Below are 27,143 nucleotides of genomic sequence, written 5' to 3'. Positions count from 1 at the left end.
CCGCCGCCACGGACTCTGCCCTGGCGTCCCATCTGTCTTGCTTGGAGCCCTCGCTCCCTCCGCCTAGCAGCCGCTGCTCCTTCTGCTGAGTGACACCACTGCCCAGGCCACTCTGCCACACGTCCACACCCCTCAGGGGGCTCCTCCACTGGCCCACTCCCCTCTCCCCCAGCCCCCACTCCCTCTCCGAGGCCTGGGGCTGCACACTTTGGAAGGCCTGGGGGCTCGCGGGACTCTGCCCCTGCCTCCGCCCACTGCTGGGAGCCGCAGAACACCTGGCTGGGGAGCCCCATCCATGACCAGAACCCCTCAAAGGCCCTGTAGGGCGGACACCGCAGCCCAGGCTCACCAGCCTTCAGAGCCCGAAAGCAAACCGAGTTTAAAACGCACATGAAAACCACCCAATCGTTTGTCACTTAATTTTATTACCAAATAATCCAAGCGCATTCTATGAAGATTAAAAACAAGGTAAGCAGCACAGAAGTCCCTCCGGGTCAGAGACGGCAGCCAGCAGGCTCCCAAGAGTGGGGAGGGAGAGGGGGTCTCTCCCACCTGCCCTCCTCCCCCACCCCACCCCCAACCGTCTGGGCGGCAGGGCACTCTGCTGGGGGCGGGCGGCATCCCCAGACGGTTTCGGCTTCTCTGCCACATTCCCGGCGAGTCCGCCGCAGTGGAGGGCAGTGGATGGCCGCTGTAGAGGACGGCAGCGTCGGGCTCGCCCCGCACCTCCCCGTCCTCCCCCCAGCCCCACAGGTGAGGTCAAGGAGAAGGTCCTGACATCAGGCAGAGGTCAGAGGCCCTGAGAGAGGGCACTGCGAGAAGGTGGCCAAGCTGCATCCAGCCGCAGTCAGCCTGGAGCCCCCAGAGGACCAAGCCAGAAGGCTTGTCTCTTAATATGACACATGTGTGCAAGTCACTGCCCACAAACCCAGACGGAAGAGAAAAGGGAGGAGAAGGCCGGCCGCATGGCTGCACCACCTCCTGTGGGGCGGGCACTGAGCTCCATGGACACCTTGGGTTTTCCAGCAGTGTTTTTATTGCAAAAATAAATGTGTCGTCACAATACTCCCGTGTCAACTGCCTGTCTCCCACCTTTGCCAAGCACAGCAGCCGTGTCGCGGAAGAAGGGGCTGGCAGCCCAGGGGACAGTGGCCAAGCCGGCCCTGGGCACCTCCTCGTGGGTGGCCTCGGTGCTCTCACACGCCCCACGGGGTCAGGGCTGCCCACCGCCCTCCAGCTGCATCTGCTCGGCCAACTGCCGCCCGATGGCCAGCAGAGGGCTGGCTCTATAGGCCGGACTGGCCAGCAGCTCCTGGAACCGCGTCCGTTCTTCCTCGCTGCAAGAATGGAGAGCGGAGGTCAGTGGGAAGGGTGGGTGCAGAGCAACCAGCAACCGCAGGGCCAGCCTCGGCACAGCCACCCCGCAGGGAGGGACACCAGCACAGGGCTGGTCCAGGGCTGGACAGGGCGGGGTGTGAGGCAGGCTGCGGGGCTCTGAGATTCTGCCTGGTGGGTCTGGGTGTGGGGGCAGATGGGTGTCTGAAGCCCGGGGGAGGGGGCACTTCAGGTAGGAGCGGAGGGGCTGTCCTAGGGCCTGTTGGTGGGCACACAGGCCCCTCATTCGCCACAACTGTGACAAGGAGCTGCTGTCTAAGGCGGGGAATGCGCACTGCACACTCAAGACCTCACACGGCAGCTCCTCGCCAGCTTGGTCCCACAGGAGCAGGGGTGCCGGGCCCAGTGGTGATGGGGGTCTGCAGTGGGCCCACCCTTCCTGCAGAAGGCCCTGGGCCCTGAGTCCACGGGGGGGGCTGCCTCTCTGTGCCCATCCCTAAGCCCAGCCGGCCACGTCACCTCCCTGAGGCGCCAGGGCCGGCTCACACCTCGGCCCTGCAGCCCAGCACAGCCATGGGTGACCTGGTCAGGTGCCTCTAGGGACATCTCTGCCACTGAAACTGAGGTGACCTTGTCCGGACCTCAGGGTGGTGGGCCCTCCACGGCACTGTGGCGAGGCAGGGTGGAGAGCCCAGCCTGTACCCTCCACAGGTGCGTGCCCAAAGACAAGGTCAAACCCCACCATGCCCCAGCTTTCTGTGCTGTTAACAGGGAGACTTTAGACCCCAACAGATGGCTGACTGATTGGCCAGGTGTCCACACTCCCAAGACACCTGGGACCCGGGTCCCAAGGGCGGCCCCCCAAGACCCAGCGGCTGCCCTCAGCACTCCAGGGGAAGGGGCTTCCTGGTCCCTGGAGACAGTCGTCCACGCCCCCCAGGCTGAGCCCCAACACACCAAGGACTCAGGTGGGGGAAGCCCTGGATGGGCCATGTGGAGGCAGGCAGGACACCGGGCGTCCTTTGCGGGTGTGTGTTTGGGGACAGGGGGCAGGGCGTGTGGTACTCACAGGAGCTGGAGTCTCTGCATGGCGCTCATCCGGCTCAGCTCGGCGGGCCGGGGTCTGCTGGCCGCCCTGCTGGGGACACGGAGAAAGGGGTCAGCGTGGCACACATTCGAGTCTCGACTGGAGGCCACAGTCTACACAGGGCTCTCGGCTGGCTTGGAAGGCTACAGATGCGACACGGCAGGAAGGACCTGGCAGAACGGGAACCCAGAAAACCTGTGAGTCCTGAAACACCACCTAACTCTGGCCTGCAGACCAGGAGCCCCCATTTCTTATTCATGTTCCCTCTGTTCCCTGTTCAGCTGCTCTGGGGCTACTTCATCCCGACTCCCTCCCGCTCCAGAGCTCCAGGACAGCCCCCGGACACTGTGGCCCTGTTCCTTTCACCACTGACCCCTCTCTGTGTCCACCACAGAGCTCCCAGAGGCCCCACCCTTGCCAATCCGGAGGGCCTGGTTCTCCCTTCCCCCAGCCACGCCCCCCACCCAGGAGGTGGCGCCTCCATGCTGGGAAGTCAGGAGGCCTGGGGACTTCATGCCCTGAATCTTCATCCCCATCTAGTTCAGGTAAGAAGGCCTCCCACGGCCTCTTCCTGCTCTGACAGTCAAGGGCCCCAAGGTGCAAGCACACCCCTGGGAGTCCCCTCAGGGTCCAGAGGCAGCCTAGGGTGACATGGGGAGGGTGGCAAGGAGAGGCAGGACCCTCACCCAAGCCTCAGGACATGTCCAGGGCCTGGCAGGCTGCTCACGGGAATGGCACGCCCCTCCCCGCTGGGGTTTTCCATTTTGGACAAAGGCAGGCAGGGTGGATTCCCGGAGGCCACGGGGGCGCAGGGAACTGACCCCCCCGTGCTCACCCCAGCGGCCCAGGGCGGGGACATTCACACCAGACACCAGCCCAGGTCCTGCCCACCCGCTTCAAAGGCTGGGGCCCCAGCTCACCCAGCACCTGGGTAGCTCTGCTGCAGGGCCGAGCGCACTGAGAAGCGACAAAGAGTGGACAGAGACCTTCCTGCCAGAACCGAAGCAGCTGCCCTTTCCCGAGACCCACAGAGCTGGAAGACGACCCTGGCCCTGCCAGCACTGGGGGCTGCGGCTCTGGGTGCTGAATGCCCTGGGGTAACCCTTGGGGAAGTTGCTCCAGCAGAAGTCTGTTTCCCAGAATGCAAGACAGGCCAGTGCTGTCCTGACAGGCTCCCTTCAGCTGGCACCCAGTGCCTGGGGATGCAAGTGGGCCCAGGTGGCTCTCAGCTTCGGGGCTCTTGTGCTACCCCATCCCTACCCCTCCGATGTGAACAAACCCTTGTGGCACCCACCCCAAGGGGACTGGGGCCCAAAACCAAATGGGACTCTCGTCTCAATCCACAGCACTGGTGGATGATCCCGAGGCCCCAAGGTCCAGGAAGCCCAGCTGGTGACAGGCGCCCGCTCCCAGGGTCAGGCCCCCCCGTGTCAGGCCACCCGCTCTCGTCCTCTACAACCTTTGGACCATGGGGGAACCACGTTCTCTAGACTCAACCCTTCTCCCTGGTGAGCGTAGCCCACTGGCAGAGCACCACCTGCTCTGGTCTTGGGCCCCTCAGGCTCTCCAGGGGCTTGAGGGCCAGGTCAGTGCTGGGCAGTGCCACCTGTCGGGGGGAACACCCAACAGCCCACTGGGCCCACTCAGAACCTCGGGCTCTCCCCACACCACCCAGATGTGGGATGAACCTGGGGCAGCCCAGGGCCTCTGTTGGGGTATCCCAGCAGGCGACTGGACCCAGGCAAGGCACTTGGGGTCTGGGTTCCCAGGCACAAAGCTGCCCCACAACATATCCTGCCCAACTCTGATGCCGGGGGGAGCTGGGAGGGTGGGCATTCCTGCACCAGGCCCCGAAAGCCCTGCCCTTGTGAAGCAGAAGAGGTCAAACACCCGGCCCAGCAGACCTCCGTGGCTGACAATTCCACTCCACCCTGCCAACGGGAGGAGGGCACAGGATGGAGGGGAGGGATCGAAGCCTGCGGCCTCACAGCCCACCCCAGGGCCGAGTGTGGCAGGACCCCTGCGGTCCTGGGCGAGACTCCAGGGCTGCCCCCTGGGGCCCACGGTGGTGACTCTCCTGGGCCCTCCCCACGTCCCTCCTTCCTCAGCTCACTCTAATCGTGACTGTGAGGGTAACAGTCCCGTGGGAATCGCAAAGCCTAAGAGTGGTCTTGGGGACCCCAGCCTGCGGAGAGGGGCCAGGACTCCCCAGCCGTGGTCAGACGTCGGCACCCAGATCGTGGTCTCTTACACCATTTCCAGCGGAAGGGACTAGGCTCCCTGGAGGAACACTGACTCTCAGACAGGAACAGGAAATGCCTAGATGAGCCTGGAGCATCTTGTGCCCGAGGAAGGGACGTACTCAGAAACAAAACACAACAGCCCCCACAGATGGGAGTGTCGGGGTGGGACAGCAGAGCCAATCGAGGAACTCCCGAGGGCCAGTGCCAGAGCCGGTTCAGCAACAGAACAGCAACAGTACTGGATCACGGCCCAAAGCATAAAATAAATAAATACCCCCGGGGCCAGCCTGACGTAAACAAGTGACAGAGAAGGAAACCAGGAGGATCCACGTGGCTCTGCAGCTGTCCCGTCCTCAGGGGAGGGGAGCGCCCCTCCTCGGGTGGGGGGTGGGCACAGCGACCTCCTTCCAGAGGACGGTGGGAGGTGGTGGCAGCACAGTGGAGACACCTGCCAGACTTGCCTGAGCCGGGCGACCACGGTCAGCGTCCACCATGGAGGTCACGTGACAGCACGCACCCTGACCGGACGTGGTGAGAAGGGCCCCTCCCCTCTGTGGTCTTCCCTGAGGGGCGTCCTGAAAAACGCCTGGCTCCTCCTCCAAACCGTCAAGGTCGTTAAAGGCAAGAAGGTCTGAAAGACTGTCACAGCCCAGAGGAGCTCTGAGGGGACACGATGGCTGCATGTCATGTGGGGGCCTGGCTGGAGCCCTGGGGCAGCAGAAGGTCAGTAGGGGAAACTGAGGAGTCTGAACAGACTGAGCTTTTAGCCGACTATTATTTATGAATGAAGCTGGTTCCTGACTATGAAAAATGCACAGGCTGACGTCAGACGTGAGGAGAGCCGTGTGACTCTGGGCATCACCATCGTAACTTTTCTATCATCAAACTCTGCTCTAGAATAACGTTTACCTCGGCAGACAGCTCCTGGTGCCAAGAGGCAGTTGGGGGCGGGGTGACAGTGGCCGGGAGAGCGCCCCCCGCCCCGGCCGCCTCGCAGGGCCCTCCTCCGCTGAAGGCCGGTGTCCGCACAGCCCTCTCCCCTCTGGGAGCACCAAGCACATTTTTTGGATGAGAAAACTGCAAGCAGGGTGAGGACGCTTGACCGGGTCACATTTTTGTTCAAGAACCAGGAATGGAATGCGCATTTCAGGCTCCAGCTCCATCACCAAACCTCAGCTCCGATGGCCACTCCTTGTCTGGACCCCACGCTCTGGGCACTCCCATCCCAGACTGGCTAGAACTGACCACCTAACTCTGCAGCCAAGGGGCCCTGAGCCTGTCACCCACCACCCCAACCCTTCCTCCTCAGAGGGGTATTCAGCAGGAAAAAGAATTATTTCAAAAAGACAAAATCAAAGACAAAGGCAACGATGAAGGTCCAGGAACCATGATAGGACAGGAAGGCCTCCAACTCCCCATTCGTCCTGAAGCCAAGCCACGGTCACACCTGGCTGGTGCACAGCAGGACACTCTTCTGCAGCACGGGGTCCCAGGGGAGCAGGACGAGCCCCAGGAGGAAGGCCCAGCCTGGGGCAGGGGGCTGGGGTGACAAGGGCAGTGGCTGGGCAACGGGTGGGAAAATGGAGCTGGAGGGACCCCCAGGCACAGCGCCCGGCTGAGTGGCTGTGGGAGGCCATTGATGCACCACCGGGCACCCACTCCTGAGAAGGCCCAGGGCCCCCACCTCATGGTTGGGCCTGAGACAAGGGTGTCCCAAGTCAAGACGGGCCTCTGCAGGGTCAGTGCCCGGCCCGGCCACACCACTGCTCAGCCTCTCCTGCGGACACGACACTCACCGTCGGGTAGGGGGCCACCGGCCGCCAGCCTCCAGCTCCAACAGCTCAGGGAGGGCGTCCCTCAGGGGCTGCAGGTCCCCCACCACCACCGTGGCCCTCCGCCTCCTCTCCGCCTTGAGCTTCTGTTCCGCCAGCTTTATGGCTTCAATCTCTGAGGAAGAGGGACACAGGGTCAGTGAGAGAGGACCCAGGAGGATAAGTGTTCGGCCATGGACTTTAGCAGCAGAGGGTCCCGGCTCCCAGCCTGCATAGCCAGAGCTTAGCTGGGAACCCAGGGTGGGAGGGGGTAGAGGGGTGCAGCCCAAGCGACTTGCTCCCCTTAATCCTGGAGATGGCTGTGGAATTACAAGCCTGGGGAGACGGGCTGCAGGCAGAGGAGCTGCCCTTGGGGAGGCCAGGGCCCTGAGGCCTGGAGGAGGGGGTGGGCGGAGGGGTGGGCAGACAGAGGGGCCTGCAGAGTCAGAGCAGCTGGTACCCTCCCCTCTGCCCCCCAGTCAGCTTCTTGGGGATGCGCCCAGAAAAGAGAAGTGGTCCCCATGGGAGGTGGTGACAGGGTGAAGGGTCCCCAACACTGGCCAGGTGCAAAGCAAGGGGGGGTCTCCAGGGGGCTCCTGCACGATGTGGGGGCTGTGAGGAGGGGCAGGGGCACTGGCCAGAGAGACAGGGTGACAGGGCCCAGGTCCAGGGTGCCAGGTGGAGGGCAGGGCGTGGGTGAGCCGCTGGGTGAGGCCGCTGTCGGCCAGCAGGGCTGTGGCCACCACACACGGAAGGGCCTCGAGATCTGAATTCCATTTTATAAGCGGTGTGTATTCTGAAACTGTTAATAAAACACGCTCTCAAGCACGTTGTCTCCACAGTGTGGTGTGCGGACCCGGCAGCTCACTAGTCTGTGTGCAGACCTTGCTCCGGGAGGCTGCCTGAATCTGTGAAAAGCGATTTGTTAATTGTTCTGTATTAGATTCCTTAAAAAAAAAAAAAAAAAGCTCTGCTTCTAAAAAGCTGGGAAATGAGGCTGTGATGGATCTGGGACGGCTAGACCACAGCAGAGACGCTCCCCGCCTCCCTACTGTGCGAGTTTTACTGGGCTATAAATAACCAGCTGCAGACTGAATCTCCTCTAAAAAAAAAACTGGAAGCACCTTCCCGACGAGCGGTCGGTGGACTGAGTGCAGCCAAGGGGCCAGGAGAAGCCAGGAGAGAGGTGACAGCCAGTGGCCTAGGCGGGCCCGACAGGGGACCTCTTCCTTGCAAGGGGATGTGGGTGTGTGGCTGCCCAGCTGCCCCTCAGGGCAGGTGTGAGAGGTGATGGAGGTGGGCACGGTAACCAGGGGAGCGGTGATGACACCAGACACAGGGCAGGCCAGGAAAACGGGGGCTGGGCAACTCAGGACAGCCCACCCCGAGTGCGGGAGGTGTGTGTGAAATGTGAGGGGTGCGTGCTGACCCCCACAGGCATCTCCAAAAGAGAGTAATTTCCAGAAACTGACTACTTGGGAAGCCTGGCAGGAGCAGCCCCTCCCAGCTAGCAGTCACCCCCAGAGGCCCAGAGAAGCCCAGCAAGGGCGAGCCAGACAAGCCCAGCAGGACACACCTGCCCCAGCCGCAAGCAGGCTGCCGCAGTCCAGGGGCCTGCACCTCACTCCAGAGAGCTGGGCTGTGGGACCAAGACCACCTTCCTCCGGGTCATTGGGCCCTGGCCCAGGCCACCCCTCAGTGTTGGGACACCAGGATTTAAAGGCAACGATCCAGGGCTCTCCATGCTGCCAGGGCAATTTATTCAGCTTGTGAAGCTGGTGCCTCTTCCCGGGGAGCCTAGCACCCAGGAGGAGTTGGGGGTCAGGGGTCAGGCAGGGGAAGGGACAGGTAGCTCCCTTCCTGGCAGGCCCAGCACCAAGGCTGCAGGGGACCAGAGAGGGCAGGGCAGGCCTGGCTCCTGGCAGGACACAGGACACCTGTCTGCCTACAGAGGAGCCAGCACATCAGCGTCTTAGGTTAGTAACAGGTGGGGTCCACCCAGCACACATCTGAGGTGTGCAACGACGGCACAACACGGGCACACGTGCCGGCGAGTCACTGCAGCGGCTGCTTCAAAAAAGGCCGCAGTTACCACAAGAAGTGTCCACAGAATCTGACAGAATTCACTGCCCACTCAGGATAAAGATCACAAGGAAACCAAGAACAGGAAGAACTTCCCCGATCTGAGACACTATCTACCAGAAACCGCGTCTCATACACACCAGACACTCTCTGGTGAAGCAGGCCACAGAAGGGACAGTGCAGACCCACGCTGACCCAGCTGAGCCCAGGTGAGGGCGACTCCGAGCCCGGGGTGGGCGACACGAGCAAGCAGTTCCTCCCCCCATCGCCTCAAGCCTGCCGCAGTGCCAACAGGGCCTGTAGTCCACGTGGTGCCCAGAAGGTCAGGCACAGCTCCCTGGAGGGTCCGTCCACCCTGGTCACCCTCCCCTGCTTCCCTGCCCGCATCAGCTCACCCATAACAAACAGAGCTCGAGTGAGCACTACCGGCTTTATGCCCCAACGTGGCCTGAGGTTACTGACCCTGAGCAAAGCAAGCTCACAGGACAGTGACCATGGGCCCTTGGCTCCCAGAGACTAGAAACAATCCTCACCCCCTCTAGCTGCTGCAGTAGGAAGAGAAGACATAAAACAGAGACTGGAAAGAGAGGTAAAACTGTCTCTATCTTAAGTATTGTAGCACGATCGTTTATGTAAAACATTCTACCAAATCCACAGGATAATTACCAGAACACACAATTTTAACAAGATCAGAGGATACAGAGTTAATAGTAATTAATAAATGATAATATAATAATACATAGTAAAAACTGGAAAATGAAACTTTTGTGAATTCCATTTATAATAGCTTCAAAAACTATTAGCAATAAGCTAATGAACAGTTAGCAATAAGCTTATCCAAACAAAAAAAATCTAAGACCTCTACTCTGAAAATCACACAACAGGATGACAGAAATTGAGAAAAATTTACATGAAAGGAAATGTACAAACTAGGTTTCAAAGAGGCAGAGGAACCAGAGATCAAATTGCCAACGTTTGTTGGATTATGGAGAAACCAAGGGAGCTTCAAAAAAATTCTGCTTCACTGACTAAGCTAAAGCCTTTGACTGTGTGGATCACAGCAAACTATGGAAAATTCTTAGAGACTGGAATATCAGACCACCTTACCTGTCTCCTGGGAAACCTGTATACGGCTCAAGAATCAACAGAAGAACCAGACATGGAACAACTGACTGGTTCAAAGTCGGGAAAGGAGTATGACAATGCTGTGGATTGTCACTTTGTTTATTTAACTTATATGCAGAGTACTCCACACGAAATGCTGGAAGAATCATAAGCTGGAATGAAGATTTCCAGAAGAAATATCAACAACCTCAGATATGCATATAATACTACCCTAAGGGCAAAGATGAAGAGGAACTAAAAAGGCTCAAGAGGCCTTGATGAAGGTGAAAGAGGAGGGTGAAAAAGCTGGCTTAAAAGTCAACATTCAAAAAACTAAGATCATTGCATCCGGTCCCATCACTTCATGACAAACAGATGGGAGAAACAAAGAAAACAGTGGCAGATTTTATTTCCTTGGGCTCTAAAATCACTGCAGATGATGACTGCAGCCATGAAATTAAAAGACATTTGCTCCTTGGAAAGAAAGCTATGACAAACCTAGACTGCGTATTAAAAAGTAAAGACATTACTTTGCCAACAAAGGTCCATACAGTCAAAGCTATGGTTTTTCCAGTAGTCGTGTACCGATGTGAGAGTTGGTTGACAAAGAAAGCTAAATGTCGAAGAATGGATGCTTTTGAACTGTGGTGTTGGAGAACTCTCGAGAGTCCCTTGGACTGCAAGGAGATCCAACCAGTCCATCCTAAAGGAGATCAGTCCTGGGTGATCATTGGAAGGACTGATGTTGAAGCTGAAACTCCAATACTCTGGCCACCTGCTGCAGAGAGCTGACTCATTTGAAAAGACCCTGATACTGGGAAAGATTGAAGGTGGGAGGAGAAGGGGATGACAAAGGATGAGATGTTTGAATGGCATCACCAACTTAATGGACATGAATCAGAGCAAACTTTGGGAGACAGTGAAGGGCAGTGCTTCATTGACTATGCCAAAGACTTTGACTGTGTGGATCACAATAAACTGTGGAAAATTCTGGAAGAGATGGGAATATCAGACCACCTGACCTGCCTCTTGAGAAACCTGTATGCAGGTCAGGAAGCAACAGTTAGAACTGGACATGGAACAACAGACTGGTTCCAAGTAGGAAAAGGAGTACATCAAGGCTGTATATTGTCACCATGCTTATTAACTTGTATGCAGAGTATATCATGAGAAATGCTGGGCTGGAGGAAGCACAAGCTGGAATCAAGATTGCTAGGAGAAATATCAATAACCTCAGGTTTGCAAATGACAAGACCCTTATGGCAGAAAGTGAAGAAGAACTTAAAAGACGCTTACTCCTTGGAAGGAAAGTTATGACCAACCTAGATAGCATATTAAAAAGCAGAGACATTACTTTGCCAACAAAGGTCTGTCTAGTCAAGGCTATGGTTTTTCCAGTGGTCATGTATGGATGTGAGAGTTTGTGAAGAAAGCTGAGCGCCGAAGAATTGATGCTTTTCAACTGTGGTGTTGGAGAAGACTCTTGAGAGTCCCTTGGATTGCAAGGAGATCCAACTAGTCATCCTAAAGGAGATCAGTCCTGGGTGATCATTGGAAGGACTGATGTTGAAGCTGAAACTCCAATACTCTGGCCACGTGATACGAAGAGCTGACTCATTTGAGAAGATCCTGATGCTGGGAAAGACTGAGGGCAGGAGAAGGGGACGACAGAGGATGAGATGGTTGGATGGCATCAGACTCAATGGACATGGGTTTGGGTGGACTCTGGGAGTTGGTGATGGATAGGGAGGCCTGGTGTGCTGCAGTTCCTGGGGTTGCAAAGAGTCGGACACGACTGAGCGACTGAACTGAACTGAAGGGCAGAGGAGCCTCGCATGCTGCAGTCCATGGGGTCAAAAACAGTCGGACACAATTTAGTGACTGAACAACAACAAAAGATTAAAGGAAAAATTACCGTGTCCGTGGATGAAGACCCGGCCTTGTTAAAACAGCACTTCTGAACTGATGCACGGGTTCAAAGCGATGATCCATAGGTCACTACTGCACCAGGTGGAGGTGGCGGCTTTAAGACATTGACCAGCCTGTGATCAGAGTCACACGGGAATGCTAAGAACCTGGACCCCCCAAAGCGGTCTTGAAACTGAGGGACAGACATAGGACTTCCTTGTCCAACCCCAGGACCTGCTTCACAGCTGCAGCTTCAACAGGCTGGAACCGAGGAGGGTCAGTGAGCAGAACCATGGTGAGAGGCGTTAGCTTTCCACAGACATCAGGATGACTGCGCAAGGAGAGAGTGTTTATGACAAACACTGATGAAACGCAAGGAAAGAAAACCCTGAACCAGTGCTTCATATCACAGACAAACATAAATCAAGATGGATCAGAAATCTAAATATCAAAGCTAAAACCATAAAGTTTTCAGAAGGGTAGGATTTATCGTCCTGTCTTGGGACTGGGCAGTCTCCTTAAACAAGGCACACGCACGCGTGCACACACATATGAACGTGCTCACACACTAAACATGCAAAGAAAAGAGACAAAATCAGTGTCCTCAAAATTAGACTTCTGTTCAGTTTAAAAAAAAAAGTGTTGAGAAAATAAATAGGCAAGTTACAGTCTGGGAGAAAATTATCTGCAAAACACATTTGAGGAGACTGACCTCCAGGACAGAGGATTCCTGGAGCTCAATAATAAAGAGCCCTCAGGAGCCTCGGGAAACAAGGCCTGGGCGTCAGGACGCCCCAGTGGGCAGCAGCAGACGAAACGCCCATTCACCACAGTGACAGGCACCTCACGCTCAGCAGAACGGCCAGGACTGCAGGACTGGCGTGCTGGAGGGGCTGTGAGCAACCCCAACTCCCCCGCGCTGTCGGGGGCGTAAGCGTACAACCACAGGAGAGGAACGTCTGGGAGCTGCTTGTAAAACTAAACATACACCTGCCCTATGACCCAGCATTCCATTCCAAGTGTTTACCCAGGAGAAATGAAAACATATGTCCACAAAAAGACTTGTGAAGAATGTTCATCGCAGCCTATTCACAGCAGCTAAAAAGAGAAAAGACACCAGGTGTCCATCCACAGGAAAGTGGATACCAAGCAGTGTGTCCACATAAGGAAACACTTCTCAGCAACACACAGGCCCAGACCACAGCTCCACCCAGCACAGATGAGCCCAACGCCCAGCTGAGCAGGAGAACCCAGACACACAAAGACTGCCCTTACCCGACGTCCAGAGCAGCGAAGCCTGAACTCGACCTGAAAAGAGCAGACGGAGCTGCCTTTGGGGGCGGGGCCCGGCCGACGTCCCGAGAGGACTCTGATGTGTGCGCGCGCACTGGCCCCAAGTCACCACACAGCACACTGAAGGCCCAGGCCACCACATGCAAACGTTACCTCAAGATCAAAACTAAAACGAACCGTAAACAAATACTGACCTCTAGCAGAGTTACTAGGGAGAAAGTGTGCTCAATCTGTAATCCACTTTGGAACATACAGCTAAAACAAGGGTTGGTGGCTGGACCAGACAGACAGACAGCCGTGATAAAGAAGTGATGCGCTCATGGTAAAGTCTGGATGGTGGGCAAATGGGTGTCCGCTGTAAAATTCTTCCCACTTTTCTGTACAAAACTTTTCATAATAAAGTACTCAGTGAAAGAAATCTGGGAGCTGTAGCTAAAGCTACAGTCAGAGGCTAACATTTAGCCTTTTGTTCAAAAATAAATGACTAAGTCACTAAAACAAACCTGGAGAAACCAAGAACAGGGTATTAAAACAACAGAAACTAACAATTTAGAAAACAAAACAGGAGACGACAACTAAAGACAGGCATTCCTGGAACAGATAAGACAAAATCAATCAGAAGAGAGAGAAGGGGATACAAATAAAGAGTAATAAAGAGGTTAAATAATGAGAAACTAGCAACTCTGCCAATAAAGGCTGAGATCTGATTAGATGGTTTTATGGGAAAATGAGTGAGTGACCAAGATTAGCTCAAGTAGTTAAAAAAAGGCCAACCGTCACAGAAGAAAACTTAAACATCATCAGAGAACTATAGCCCAGAATATTCAGGGGTCCAGTGGTCCCGGCCTATTAACTTTCCAAATCCATTTTACAAAGAATATTTTGCACAACCCCATGCTACAGACCGTGGAAAAGAAAATGCATGAATGGACATTTCCTTAAGACACATCCAAAAACTCAAAGAAAACTTAAAATTAACAATTATGGATGAAACTGATACATTTCTCTAAAAATTTTGAATTTATTAAACATATAATTTGTTTAAAACCTTCAAGGAAAAAAATAATGCTGGTCATATTTTAACGGTGTGAGAACATAAAAAAACATTTCAAAGTAGTTTTAAAAGTCAGCAAAATCAGACTAAAAAGATAACTGTAAGAAAAAAAAACAACAAAACAATGTTCACAAGAAAACCTTCAGAAAAACACCAGCAAATATTCAGCATCATGAAAAATAAGTATATTTTCCAAAATTATTAAGAAGAAACCCACCCTGATAGGCAGGCCAAGGCACCCCCATAAGAGGGCGAAGGCCGGGGTCCCTGACCCCACCAGTGGGTGAACGGCAGCTTCTGCCAGGGACCCCGAGGGCCACACGCAGGCCAGGAAGGTGATCTGAGAAATTTCGTGTCATAAATCACCTGACCCTCAGGCACTCCCTCTCTGACGTTTTACCCCCGAGAGTGGGTGACACTCCTGGTGGGGAGTGAGGTAAGGCCGTGCAGACCCTCGCATGGGTGACAGGGCCACCCCGCTGCCATCTGCCTGTTATAGTGCAGGCTGCCTCCTCCAGGGCCCGGACCACCCAGAGGCCGGGTTCTGAGCCAGCCCAGGACAAGGGTCCACTGGGGACGGGACAGGACAGGACGGGGAAGCTTACTCTGCAGCCACCGCTCGCGCCTCAGCTTCAGCTTCTCCTTCTTGGGCAGAACAGTCTTGGCCTCAGCACCTGCCAAGAGAACACGTGTGAGCAGGACAGACCAGGAGCCCAGGTTGCACCTCTGCTCAGGGCGCCCGCCGCCGCGCCTGGCCGTGGCTGCGGGACACCCGGGACCCAGGGGCTGCAGGCCGCCCGCACACTGGGCTCTCACTGGTCTCCCCAGAGACAACACACACACCCGGCGGGTGCACTCTCCAAGATCCAATGGCCGCAGACTTCCGGCATCTAAGTAGAAGCTGAGAGGACATACGCTTGTCAGGGTGGCCTACTGCTCAGTCAGTTCAGGGAAGCCAGGACTCCCACGGGGCTCCCACCTCTTCTCCAAGTCACAGCCCACACCCACAGCCTCATGCCTAACCTCTGCCCGTGCCCCAGGCTGACCCACTCTCCTCCCCACTCACCCTGGCCCCTCATCCCTAGCAGGAAGGGCCGCCAGTCACCCGGGGCTGGTCAGCGGGCTGCAGGTGCCCAGGCAGGGAGGCGGGACAGAGGGCCTGCACGGCGGGGCCCACGCGGGTGCCAGGCTACAGGGGTGAGGTGAGGACGGCTTGTCCGGGAGGGGAGCTGAGTAAGGGGGGCGGTGGCAGGAGGCAGAGGGCAGCCTTACATGGGGACCTCGGACAAGACTCAAGCCGGACACCTGTCCCCAAAGGTCCAGGAAGCCACCTTTCTGCCCCAATCCCGTAACTTCTCTAAGATTTTGAAATCATTTCAAAAAAAAGAGTCTACGACACATGGAGACTGATGGAATCCTAAGTCTGCAGCCTGTGATCAAGGGACAAGTTGGCAGGTGGGTCAAGCCCACCCTGTACCACCCAGGACCCCTTCTCAGCAGCCAGGACCCCCGACTCACACTCAGGAAACAGGTCCCAGCATGCCGACCCTGTGAGGCCCAGGCGTTGGGGAAGGCAGGGTGACCAACGCATACCTCCACATCGGCTGCTGTGAAACCTGCGCTGCAGAACCGTGAGCATCTTAGTGATGCTTCAGGTGAGAGGGTCACTTCAAGTGAAAACTCACTGGGACAGAAGGAATGGCCGATAAAGCCCAGCCCGCTCCCTGGGGAAGCACGGCTCCTTATAGAGACCTGAGCCCAGTGACTTGAACCCAACCTCAGGGCTGATCCAGAGGGTGGCCTGAGGGCGGCCCTCCCACTAGGAGGAGGAGGAGGGCAGGGACTTGGTGCCAGGCTGGACGCTTCCTGCCATCGTCTCCCCCTCTAACCACCTGTGTCCTGTGCTGTATGCAACAGGCCAGCAACCATCCACTTTCCTGCCCCGTGATTCTGACCCCCACTGCCTGCGGGGCCCTGGAGGTCCCAGTGCACCCAGCTCCTTGGCACCCCAGGCCTGTCCGGATGCATCCTCATGCAGCCACGCCACAGCCAAATCCTCCTGCCTGTGGCACCAGCCAAGAGCCCACCCAGAGCCAAGAAGAGGCACTGAGAAACATCTGTCCTCCTCCTCCTCCTCCCACTGGCCCAAGGGCCCAGCCCTTCCCTTGATGCCATGCAGGCAGAGTCCTCCGGGCTGGATCTGACTGCCCTTCCCAACTTCCCTGTCAGGCAGAAAGGGCTTGACCAGACGACAGCAAGACGAGCCCAGCAGTGGCCTTCCCTGCCTCCAGCTGCCAGCAGGCCCAACGCAGTGGCCTGTGCCCTCCAACTCACTGGTCGAGCACCCAGAACACAGGCCCTGCCAGTCAGGGTCAGGGTGTCCCCAGAAGCTGTGGGCTCCTCCCCTCAGGGCCTCCCCATGGCAAGGAGGCAAGAGCCTGGGCAAGAAGGGGAGGTGCGCAGAGCTTGCGGCCACAGAGGTCACAGCGCCTCCAGCAGCAGGCAACCAGCGCCACAGCCAGGACCAGGACAGTGTGGTATCCTCCAGCCCCCAGACCCACACACGCTGCTGTCCACCGAAGACCTCCAGGCCTCCCCTCCGCATCCTCTGGAGGTCAGGGGGACCGAGGGGAGAGCCAACCACCACCCCTCCAACCCAAAGCGGACCCCACCCAGGGCCGGATGCAATGGATGGCAGCTTCCTCTCAGCCTGGACACCTCCTATTCCACTTGGAGAGGAGTGAGGAGAACTGGATTCTGTCACAGCCCTGACCTCACAGCTGCAGGAAAGGTGGGGAGGTCTGATGGGGAGCTTCAAGCCCCTCTGGGAGGTGCTCAGATACTCCAATGCCTGAGGTCAGCCTGCCCAAGCCTCTTCTCCTCCCCCAGGCAGGACAGGCCTGAGGACCAGATGCAGCACTGCTGCCCTCTGCTGAGCAGCTGCCTGAGTTTCAGAGGAGACCGTGGTAGCCGGTCAGCAGGGGGAGCTCGGCTACAGAGAGAGGGAAGGTCAGGCACAGAGCTCTCTGCCTGGGGCCCCCGGGAGACAAGACAGGAGCCCCCAAAACCCGGTCCCTCCACCGCGACCTCCAGGCCAGCAGGGCCACTCACCATTGTCACATCCCCAACTTCTCCGCCCAGAGCCCCTGCAGACACGCTGCATGGCCACCTCCTCTCTCTGGTCCTTCTGCTCCTGCATCCCCGACCAGGCCTGTCCTCCACCTGCTCATGCCTCCGCTTGAGTCTAGGGGTGGGGACTGTCCAGCCCAGGGTACAGAGGACTGGGGACACCCAGGCGCTTATCTGAGCACAGAGCTTGTTTCCTGCATGGTCGCAGTGCAAGGGAATATAGAACTAGAAACAGAACTGGCCAGTGGCACCCCATGGGAAGAGGACGTGGGAGCCCAGAAGGGCCCCAGACCTCTACTGGCCCTCCAGTCCCCGGTCCCCACCCAGAGCTGAGTCCTGCTGGTGGTGGGTGGGGGCGGTCTGCAGGGTGGGGAGGCCCATCACCTCAGAACCCAGTGCTTCCCCCTAGGAGGCTGAGCCCCTGCCTGAATCAGAAGGGGGCAGTCCTTGGCTGGCAGGGCTCCCAAAGGGAGCCCTGAGAGAGATGCCACCAGCAAGGCCCACCAGCCCCCCTACCCTGGGGTCCACCAGCCCCACTGAGTCCAGGCTGCAGGGGAGGGGGCACAGCAGACCCCGGGGAGGGGGGCACCACCAGTCTCTGGGACCACATGACCACAGGGCAGTGTAGCACGTGCCCACAGGGGCCAGGGAGCTGGACAGTAGAGCTGCCTGCCCCCAGCCCGCAGTGAGGACGCTCTCGTCCAGGTGGACAGGTACCCTGCCTGCACGGCCCAGCAGGTCACAAGCAGAGCTGAGTCACTGGACACCACGTTCCCCATGACCTGTGTCTGCCCTGGCCACCACTCCAGCTCAAACCCAGGGGGCTGCGAGGCCCAGCGCCCAAGGGAGCCAAGGCACGGGTCAATGCGGAAGCAAGTCTGCTGCTGCAGAGGGAGGTGTGGGCACAGTGACAGACACCTGCCACTGGGAACCAGGCGCCTCGGCCTGCAGAGAGGAGGCCCACTCAACGGGACGTGTGGCCAGTCAGGCCCACAGCTTCCCCATCCTAAGGCCAGGCCCAGGCACCGTTCCCAGTATTCCACAGTTACAGACTTGTCTCAACCCCAACACAGAAATAAGGCCTGGTATTACCCCGACCCTCAGCGGGAGGCTCCTGAGCACACGGCCTCAGGCCGCCCACCCACCTTCTCCACCCTCGGCACTGGGGCTCTCGGGGCTCTGCCAGCCGCAAGGCCACAGGCACATAGCCCGCTGCTGAGCTCCAAGCTCTGGGCCCTCTCCTCCTGCCATTCTCCTTTAGCTTTCTGTACACTATGACTTTTTTTTTTTTCAAAAAGGCTTCTGACTGGGGAGAGACTGCTTTCCAAGAGCCGGCCAGTCCCCGTCTTCTGCCTCCTGGCCCTGCATGCCAGCCCCTCAGACTATAAGAGATGTTCTCCTCCGTGGCTCCTTCTCCTCCCTGACCAGCCCATAGAAGAAAACACCTTCCTTTCTTCTCTCCCTGCCCCTCTAGCACCCCTGTGGTTTTCAGGCCATGCCACTCAGATTTTAGTGTCCCCTCCACCTCGAAGTGACACCTCATCTTTCTGATCAGCCACGCTCCCCGGGCAGCCCACGCTGTCTGTGGCGGCCTTTCCGACGACCCCTCAGACTCAGCGTGAAGGCTCAGGGTAACTGAGTGTCTTCGGCGCACTGAGACAGTCCTATGAGCACAGGCTGTCATGCCCACAGGCATGCGCCAAGGCGCTGCCACCTCAGAGACAGCGACCAGGACCACGAGGACTGATCAGGAGACCCAATGACAGCCCATCACAGCTCAGGACCAAGAGGACCCTGGGTCCAGGAGGAGATGGGCACTTCTGTGCTCCCATAGTTGAGAGGCAGGACCCACTAGGCTGTGGGCCAGTATCCTAAACCTGGCAGCATCAGAGACTTCTGGAGGGGTGTGTGAAGACAAGGTTCGGCAGGTCTGGGATGGGGCCCCAGTGGTCCTGGTGCCGGCCCAGGCCTCCCCGAACTGGGTGCAAAGCCTCAGACCCACCCCACCCACACGGTGCACGGGGGAAGGACAGCAAGAGCTGAGACAGCACCGCAGCTGTGCCAGGGGCGGGCCTGCAGTCACTCCCAGGGCGGCTGCGTGGCTCTGAGCTCGGCTACGTTGCCCTCCCCCTCCGCTGGTGCCGCAGCCTCGTCTGCACAGGATACAGTGCGTGTGCATCAGCCCCTCACCAGCGCGAGGCTGAAGGGGCCCGGACGAGTCCCGAGCAGGCCCACAGCACACCTGCCCAGCAGACGCCACGCTCGCCTGACGGACGCAGGTAACAGATGCTCAAGATGCAGCGCCAGCAGAGCATGGCCGTGTCCCTCCATTCCCTGCACACCTCTCAGGGACGCCAGTGGCAGCACGGCTTCTCTGCTGGGTCCCCTGAGCCCCACATGGAGGTCCCACTACAGGGAGGTCAGAGGCAGTGCTGGGTTGTGGGCTGTTCCCTGCGGGACCCACCCTCTCAGGTAAGTGGGGATCCGTGTGCTGTGCCTCTGTGGACATGGCTCACAGCGAGGGGACGTCTGTCAGCTGCCGCAGGAATGCGAGCCTCCTGTGGCAGGAATGCGAGCCCCGGACGGAGGTGAGATGTCCGAGTGCCACGCTGAGCGCCAAGTGCCCAGCACTTGCCAATGGACAGAGTGAGAAAGACAGAGGTATGTAGGAGGGCAGGGACGGCAGCACCCATCGGCTCCCTGGAGGACTAGCTCCCTCGGCAACTCAAAAACCCTGGAAGAGTTTTTGCCCAAAATGATAAAGAGCTGCTCTCCATAACACATAAAAATTCTTCATGATTAAGAAAAGTGATCAAAACTGCCCAGTACACAAACCACAGGAGAACCAGTTAACACACAAAACTGCTGGATCGTGTGTGTCACCAAAGGGGCCTGAGTGGCCGTGACCCCAGACCCTTCCTGCCCTCCCGAGGGCAAGTGCCCTGGTACCCCCCCGATCCCCACCCCTGAGCACGGGCAAGTACTCGGGCAGGACGCAGCCAGAGCTCTGCAGGATCCAGCCCAAGAAGCAGCAGGAGGGTCTGAGGGTGAGAAGATGGCGCTGAAAACACACCGCTCTGGGAGCCGGGATTACTCCGGGCTGGAGCCAACAGAGCCAGCAGGTTGCGACTCCCCTCATCTGACCTAAGCTGGGAGCTTCTGAGGTGAGGTCTGCCTGGGTCCCCTCCTCCGGGGAGGTTTAACGCCATGAGGACGCCAGAATCAGGACCACAGGGAGCCGCACACACGAACCTCCCCATGCTCACCACCCACAGCACTGCTGCTGCTCCTCAGACGCTCCAGAGGCCCAGGTGCTCACCACGCCTCTGAGCCGTCACTGAGGCCTGGGCGAAGCCTGCACACGGTCACGGGATGTGACCTGCACACAGCAGTTTTTCTGTTTTTCTCTTGTTAATCTGTCTTCTCTTAGTCTAACCTGCAGGGTCCTAGCTGAGAATCTAGGAGGGCAGAGACGAGAAGGCTTCCCTCCCTACAGTCTCAATGTACAAAGAATAGCAAGGAGATCTGGATAACTCTCCAGTGAAAAAAAAAAAAAATCCAAACCAAGCTGCAAACAACACGATCTCACAGGAAACACTCAACACAGGCTTACCTGTGAAATAACTACAACTTATAACTCCAGCAGCAGTTCACAGACTGTACATGGAAATTCAGAAAAATAATGCTGAACACCGGAAGCCCTGCCCTGGAGGCCAGAGTGCTTCAACAGGACTGAGAACGCTTCTCTCAATCGCTCAGCCGTAAACACGCAGCTAGCATAGGTGGCATGAAGGCTTCACCTGCCGAGAGCGGACGAGGTGTGGCTGCCCAGGGCAGGAGAGCCGCCCCCTGCTCCAGGACCAGCCCAGACAGGACACCGGGCTAACAGTGTCACAAAGCCCGAAATGGGGGGTGTGCAGTCGGAAAGACCTCTCCCCACGATACAAAAGGGAAGGAAGAGGGGCTTGGGGGCCACAGTGCACCCTGGATCCTGCCTGAGGCGTCAGGGAGACAGGGGCTCCTTCTACTTTGCTCACCTGCAATAAGGTTATTACAACCGACGTGTTCAGGTATGCTAACAGCCCTGTAGGCATGTATGTCTTTTTTTTCTAAGAGCCCTAAGAAATACAGACTAAAGGATTCCTGACGGAAATGCTGTTTGCCTCAAAATAGCCCAGCGCTGTGTGCTAAAGGTAGGAGATAGGCACATGGAATGTTTAATACCATCTTTCTATTCAGCACATCTTTAAAACTTTCCACTAAAGAAAAAACACCTCTTGGGCTTCCCTGGTTGTCCAGTGGCTAAGACTCCATGCCCCCAGTGCAGAGGGCCTGGGTTCCATCCCTGGTCAGGGAACCAGATCCCATATGCCACAACTAACACCGAAGCAGCCCAATAAATAAATAAAAGCACATATAAGGTGCACAGGGCGACCTGAGCTGCGCTCCGGCCTGTGCCTGTGGGCATGTGGAAGCTCGCCTGCACCGAAGCTCCCCACCCCGAGGTCCATGCTGTTCGCTCTCAGCTCTCACCTCTCCTGATGGAGGTGACGCTCCTCGTCTCCACGTCCAGCTGCTGCACCAAGGCACTGGGGTCTATCGTGGTCCCAGCAAACACATCAGCGTTCAGGCAAGCCAACTCCTGAAGAGGCAAGTCAGGAGACTTAAGACTCGCTCTGCAGCTTCAAGACCCCTCAGCAAGGGCCAGACCCTGGCTTCTCCAGAGCAGGAGCTGGAGAGGAACCCAAGGCCCACCCCCACCCCAGGCACCAGGACTCTCAGGTCACATGCTCCTTGCAGCCTCAGCTCATCCCCCACCCCCCAACGCCCGCCCCTGGGCCTGGCTCCAGCCTCGGGACCATCTGAGACTAGACCCAGGATCAGTAACAATTACAAATCACAACATTCAGGAACCCCCGAGACGGGACCCAGGTTTCCTCCCAAACCTCCCACCATCTTACTCTTCCTGTCATTCATGGCTGCTCCTCCACCTCCACACTCTCCCAGCAATCTCTGGGTCTCTGACCATATTCATCCCACACCGAGGTCTCACAACCCTCCAGGTCACTCTGCCTGGCACACCATGCTACCCCAGACCCCGCCTCCGAGGCCCGGCCACCTCATTCAGGTCCAAGCTCCAGGACGGGGGCCTTGGAAGGGGCGTCAGTAACCCGGCAGCTTAGGTACAACCTCTGAGCAGACACTGGCCAGGCACCATGCTGCCCTGGCCTGGGGGTAGCTTCCAGGAAGCAGCATGATGGCAGGTTGGAAGCAGTGTGAGCTCAAGGCTGCACTGGCTCAGGAGTGACCAACTGCACTCGCAAAGCCTCCAGTCCCTGCTGAAGGTGGGACTGAACTGTGAAGGCAGCCTCCCAGCCACACAGGCACACCCAGCGGTAAAGGGCAAAGGTTTCTATGGCCACGGGGGCTGAAGCACAATCTGACAGTAAGAGGCTTGCGCCGACCCAGGCTGCCAGGCTACAACACAAAAACAAGAAAACATAATAGGCAGACAGGAGGGTGCACACTGGTGTAGAATGGTCTGTTACACAGGAGCTGAGCCAGGCCAGGGAACAACCGAGATGACCTGCAAACACCAGCACTACCGAAGACAGCCAGCTTTCAAGAACAACAGAGCAGGACACACGCAGACAGACTGGAAAAAAGACCTAGGCAACAGAAGCTGTGTCCGAGGGGCCCACGTGCTGGACTTGGCAATGACCTCATCTCAGCCACAGGACTGAAAGAGAGCATGTCTAAAGAACCAGGGAAGTACGATGACAATGTCTCATCAGAGAACACCAACAAAGAGACAGAGCCATGACCAAACTGCTCAGACTCCCCTGAGCCTTTCAACTAAACCCTGACATTTCACAACACCCAAAGGACAAGCAACAAGGGAAAACAGGAGAAACTGATGTTACAACAATTAAAAATTCTATGCTTCCAAGGGTAATATCAAGAAAATAAAAAGACAACCCACTGAAGTGGAAAAAATATTTGCAAACCATATTTATCTGATAAAGTTTAGTATCCGGAATATATAACTCTGACAACTCAACAGAAAGAGAAACAACAACTTTTAAGTGAGCAAAGGACTTGAAAAGACATTTCTCCAAAGATAAACAGCTAACAAGCCCAGAAAAAAAGAAAAAAATTCAACATTATTCATTATCTCTTCAGTTCAGTTCAGTTCAGTCGCTCAGCCGTGTCCGACTCTTTTAGGGAAATGCAAATCTAAAGAGTGAATACCACCTGACATGCAGCAGGATGGATATAATCAAAAAGACAGACAACAACCATTGCTGGTGAGGATGTGGAGAAATTGGAGCCCTCATGTATTGCTGGTGGGAATGTAAAATGGTGCCACCATTGTGGAAAGTAAACTGGCAATTCATCAAAAAGCTCAACTTAGAATTCTATACATCCTAGCAATTCCGTCCCATGAATCCACAGGAAAATTAGTGCAGAGCAGCAGCATGACAGCCAAAAATTAGAAACAATCTATCCACCAACTTATGAATGGATAAACAAAATGCAGAGTGGTCTGGTTTATTCAGACAATGGAATATTTTCCAGCCATAAAAAGAATGAGGACAACAGAGAAATAAGTGCTAGGAAAATAATGCTATAAGAACAAACCTCAAAAACATGTTCAGTGAAAAAACCCTGACACAAAAGGCCACATATTGTATTAATTCCATTTATATGAAATGCCCAGGAGAGGCAAATATATAGAGACAGAAAGCAGATTTGTGGTTGCCAGAATGACTGATGCTAAGTATGGGATTTCCTTTGGCGGTGACAAAAACGTTCAGAAATTGGTAGTGATGGTTGCACAAATCTGTGAATATTCTTTTTAAAATGCCCAATGAATTGTACACTTTAAATGGATGAATTTTATGGCATGAATTCTATCCCAATAAAGTTTTATGAAAGCCAGGGCATTGATGCCAGATCCTGGGATCACACATCAGCTCCTCCATCAGCAGCTGAATGCCCTTGGTAGTTCATTTAAACTCTCAGTTTTTTTCCCTGCAAAATGAGGGCTGGGACTGTTACAAAGATGTAAGGTGACTGGCACATAGCAAATGCTTAACAAACATGGTTGTTTTCTTCAGCATTACTGACCCAAAGCCATGGTTCCCACAAACCAAGAGGGTTTTGTCCACTGTCCAAGTGTTGGCCCCTTGACTACAAACACCAGTAAATGCTTCCAGGCAGCTCCAGGGTCAGCACCTGGATAAACAAAACACGGTCTAACCACACAGTGGAAGGTGATTCCACCATAAAAAAGAATGAAGCATTGTTAAACATCACACAACCTGCGTGAGAGCTGAAAACACTGTGCTAAGTCCAAAAAACCAAACTCAAAGGCGGAAACCTACACGACCCCATCCATGTGAAACGTACAGACACAGGCAAAGACGAGCGGCTGCTCAGGGCCGGGAGGGCTGAGGGGACCGTCGAGGCAGGGGATGGGGGACCGGGAGGGAACAGCTCCAGGGTACAGCATGATCTCTTCAGTTTGCTCTTCCTTTTTTCTTTAATCCTGGGAATCCCCTTTCCTTTCCTTGGAGCGCAGCTACGACGTAAAGGAATATTTACCTTTTTCGCGCAGATTTCTAGAAGTCGAGGTGGAAGGTTTCTGGTTCTCCCTCGCATAACTCCAGACGCGGAGCAAATCAACCTCTTGCTCCGAGCCTGGCGGTCCACGGAGGCCACGACACTTCGTGGACCGGGAAAGCTCACAGACCGTGCGGCAAAGCCCGCCGAGGGCGGTCCTGGGGCCGCAGGGACGCTTCGGGGGGCGGCAGGGGACCCTAGGGCCGCACCGTGTGGCGCCCGACTCCGGCCCGCGGCCCCCTTCTTCCACCCGCTCCCCCTTCCCACCCCTACCGCCCGCAGTATCCTCAGCTTACCTTCCCCGCGACTCCACCAGTCGAGGCCTGCAGAGGGGCTACCTCCCGGGCGGGGGACGCGAGGCCGGGGGCTGCCTCCCCCGTGGGCCTCACGGCAACCTGGTGCACCCGGGCCCTCAGGCTCCTCACTTTCCCCATCTTCCCAGGGAAGACTCACAGCCGGCTGGAAGCCGCTGGGCTGAAGCGGCACACGCTGCCGGAAGCTGGTCCGGCACTCTGACTGCCGGGCGGAAACAGGAGTCGCGATCCTGCCCGCGCCGGCTGTTAGGCTTCAGAGAGGAGTAGGGCGGGGCCACAGGGGGGCGGGGCTGCGGTGCAGACGGCGGGGTCCTGGGGCGCCTGGCCCCGCCTTCGGCCCCGCCCCGCCGCCCAGGGCAGGTGTGGTTGGTTAATCCCACCCTCAGTGTGATCTGGGGAATGATGAGTTAGAACGCTGGAGGAGATCAAGTGTGAAGTACACGAGTGTGTTTGCTTGTGCCTGTCAAAAGTGCCCTCGGGGGAGGAAGAGAGCAGAGGACTGAAGGCTGCAGGCACCTCAGAGACATCATGCCAGGACTTATAGGGGCGACTTCACAACATGGATCTGGACTGGGGCTGGAGAGAAATGTCCCTGGAGGAAGCCCCAGAAGCCAGCTCTCAGGTCCGGCGCTCCCACCCTGTCTGTAGTCCTGCTATCACCGCCTCTGCAGGGCCAGGGTGGATGTCTGACCAGTGCCTGCTAGACCAGCTTTCTTTGGCTAGAACCTGTTGCCAGCCTGCGACCAAGCCTAATGGAACTGCTGGGGAGGCTTCCTGGAGCGTGGAAAAGGCCGAGCCCACCACCCAGTCATATCCCCACCCATCTGGTGGCACCTGCAACTTCTTTAAAGTGTGTCAGGAGACATTCTCTCGTTCTGCAGCTCTGCCAGGCCTAAGGAGTGAAAGTGAAAAAGTGTTAGTTGCTCAGTCATGTCCAACTCTTTATGATTCCATGGACTGCAGCCCGCCAGGCTCCTCTGTCCATGGAATTCTCCAGGCAAGAATACTGGACTGAGTAGCCATTCCCTCCTCCAGGGGATCTTTCTGACCCAGAGGTCTGAGCCAGGGATCAAACCCAAATCTCCCACATTACAAGCAGATTCTTTACCATCTGAGCCACCAGGGAAGCCCTGATCTAAGGAAGACACAAAGTAATGACTGTTGGGTACACTTAGGGCCATGGTGCATGCAGACACCACGCTAATCCAGCTGGCATCCAGGAACGACCTCCTGGCAGCCAGTGCCAAGACACTGGGAGATGCATTCCAGGAGCAGCTCTGTTCTATGGGTCCCAGCATCACTGGACCTGATCATCAACACTTGGATCCTCTGCATCCAATCAGGCTTGTTTCCTGAGCCATCTAGGGAGGGAGGCCCGGGCTTGGCCCCTGGACTGGAGGCCTGCTTCCTTGCCTGACTCCCAGTGGCTGGGCCCCTGGCCAGCTCCAGAGGCCCGCAAGGCAGCCTGCACTTCAGGTTTGCTTTTTGCCCTTTCTGTGCAGTCCATGCTTTCTCGATTAAAGGAAAAGACTGTCCAGCTGCTGCAAAATGGATATGTTAGTTTTTAATCCTGGGGCCCCTTCCGTCTCTGCCTTCATCTTCCTGGGTAATGAGGTCACATCCCAATACCCTGACACTTTCATTGCAGCCTCCACCTCTCTCTGGGTCTCCACCTGAAACTGAGGGAATCTTAAAGTGTACTTCTTGGTTCCCATCCCAACCTGCCCCACCACCCCGCAGTGCATCCCCCTTCAGAAGAAATGGCACTGGCACTCACATAGCCACCCAAACCCCAAACCAGGGTGCCACCTTAGCTTACATGTCACCTTGCTTGCATGCAGTCCCCCGTCACATCCAACCCAGCATCAGGTTCCACCCCCACTGGGCTTCTGCCCTGGCCACCTCACTGGAGCCTCTTGCCCTCTGCCTCCACCCCTGGGCAGGATGGAGCCCCTTCAGCTTTACAGCAGCCCCTGCCTCCCCAGGGGTCGTGGCCATGGTCACCCTGGAAAGCCTACCCCCGGCTTTGCCCTTCCCGGCCGCCCCGCTCCCTCAGCAGCTCTGCCCTTCCCAGCGCTGAGCCACAGCTCCTCTGTTCCCTCTGAGGGCCTCCCAGCGGTACCTCGCGGTCCTGATGGTCCCTGGACAGACCCTGCG

At 56.7% G+C, this 27,143-nt stretch overlaps 1 protein-coding gene across 3 annotated transcripts; it reads right to left on the bottom strand.

The window, feature by feature from the left end:
- Positions 1-1,013: 1,013 nt before the first annotated feature.
- FAM207A (family with sequence similarity 207 member A) lies at positions 1,014-25,260 on the bottom strand. 3 transcript variants are annotated; one of them, XM_027547721.1, is made up of 6 exons: positions 24,969-25,260; positions 21,580-21,688; positions 14,523-14,591; positions 6,462-6,612; positions 2,405-2,592; positions 1,014-1,337 (listed from the first exon to the last, which is right to left on the bottom strand). In XM_027547721.1, the coding sequence occupies exons 1-5, from the start codon at positions 25,104-25,106 to the stop codon at positions 2,439-2,441; spliced, it is 621 nt and encodes a 206-aa protein (XP_027403522.1). In that variant the 5' UTR covers positions 25,107-25,260; the 3' UTR covers positions 1,014-1,337; positions 2,405-2,438. The 3 variants fall into 3 exon arrangements, with proteins under 3 accessions (XP_027403522.1, XP_027403504.1, XP_027403511.1); XM_027547703.1 differs by having other exon boundaries at positions 2,405-2,473; positions 24,969-25,246; XM_027547710.1 differs by having other exon boundaries at positions 1,019-1,337; positions 2,405-2,470; positions 24,969-25,209.
- Between the last annotated feature and the right edge of the window lie 1,883 nt (positions 25,261-27,143).

The sequence above is a fragment of the Bos indicus x Bos taurus genome, chromosome 1 (assembly GCF_003369695.1).
Source record: "Bos indicus x Bos taurus breed Angus x Brahman F1 hybrid chromosome 1, Bos_hybrid_MaternalHap_v2.0, whole genome shotgun sequence".
NCBI lineage: Eukaryota > Metazoa > Chordata > Mammalia > Artiodactyla > Bovidae > Bos > Bos indicus x Bos taurus.
This window is presented reverse-complemented; position numbering and strand designations above follow the sequence as displayed.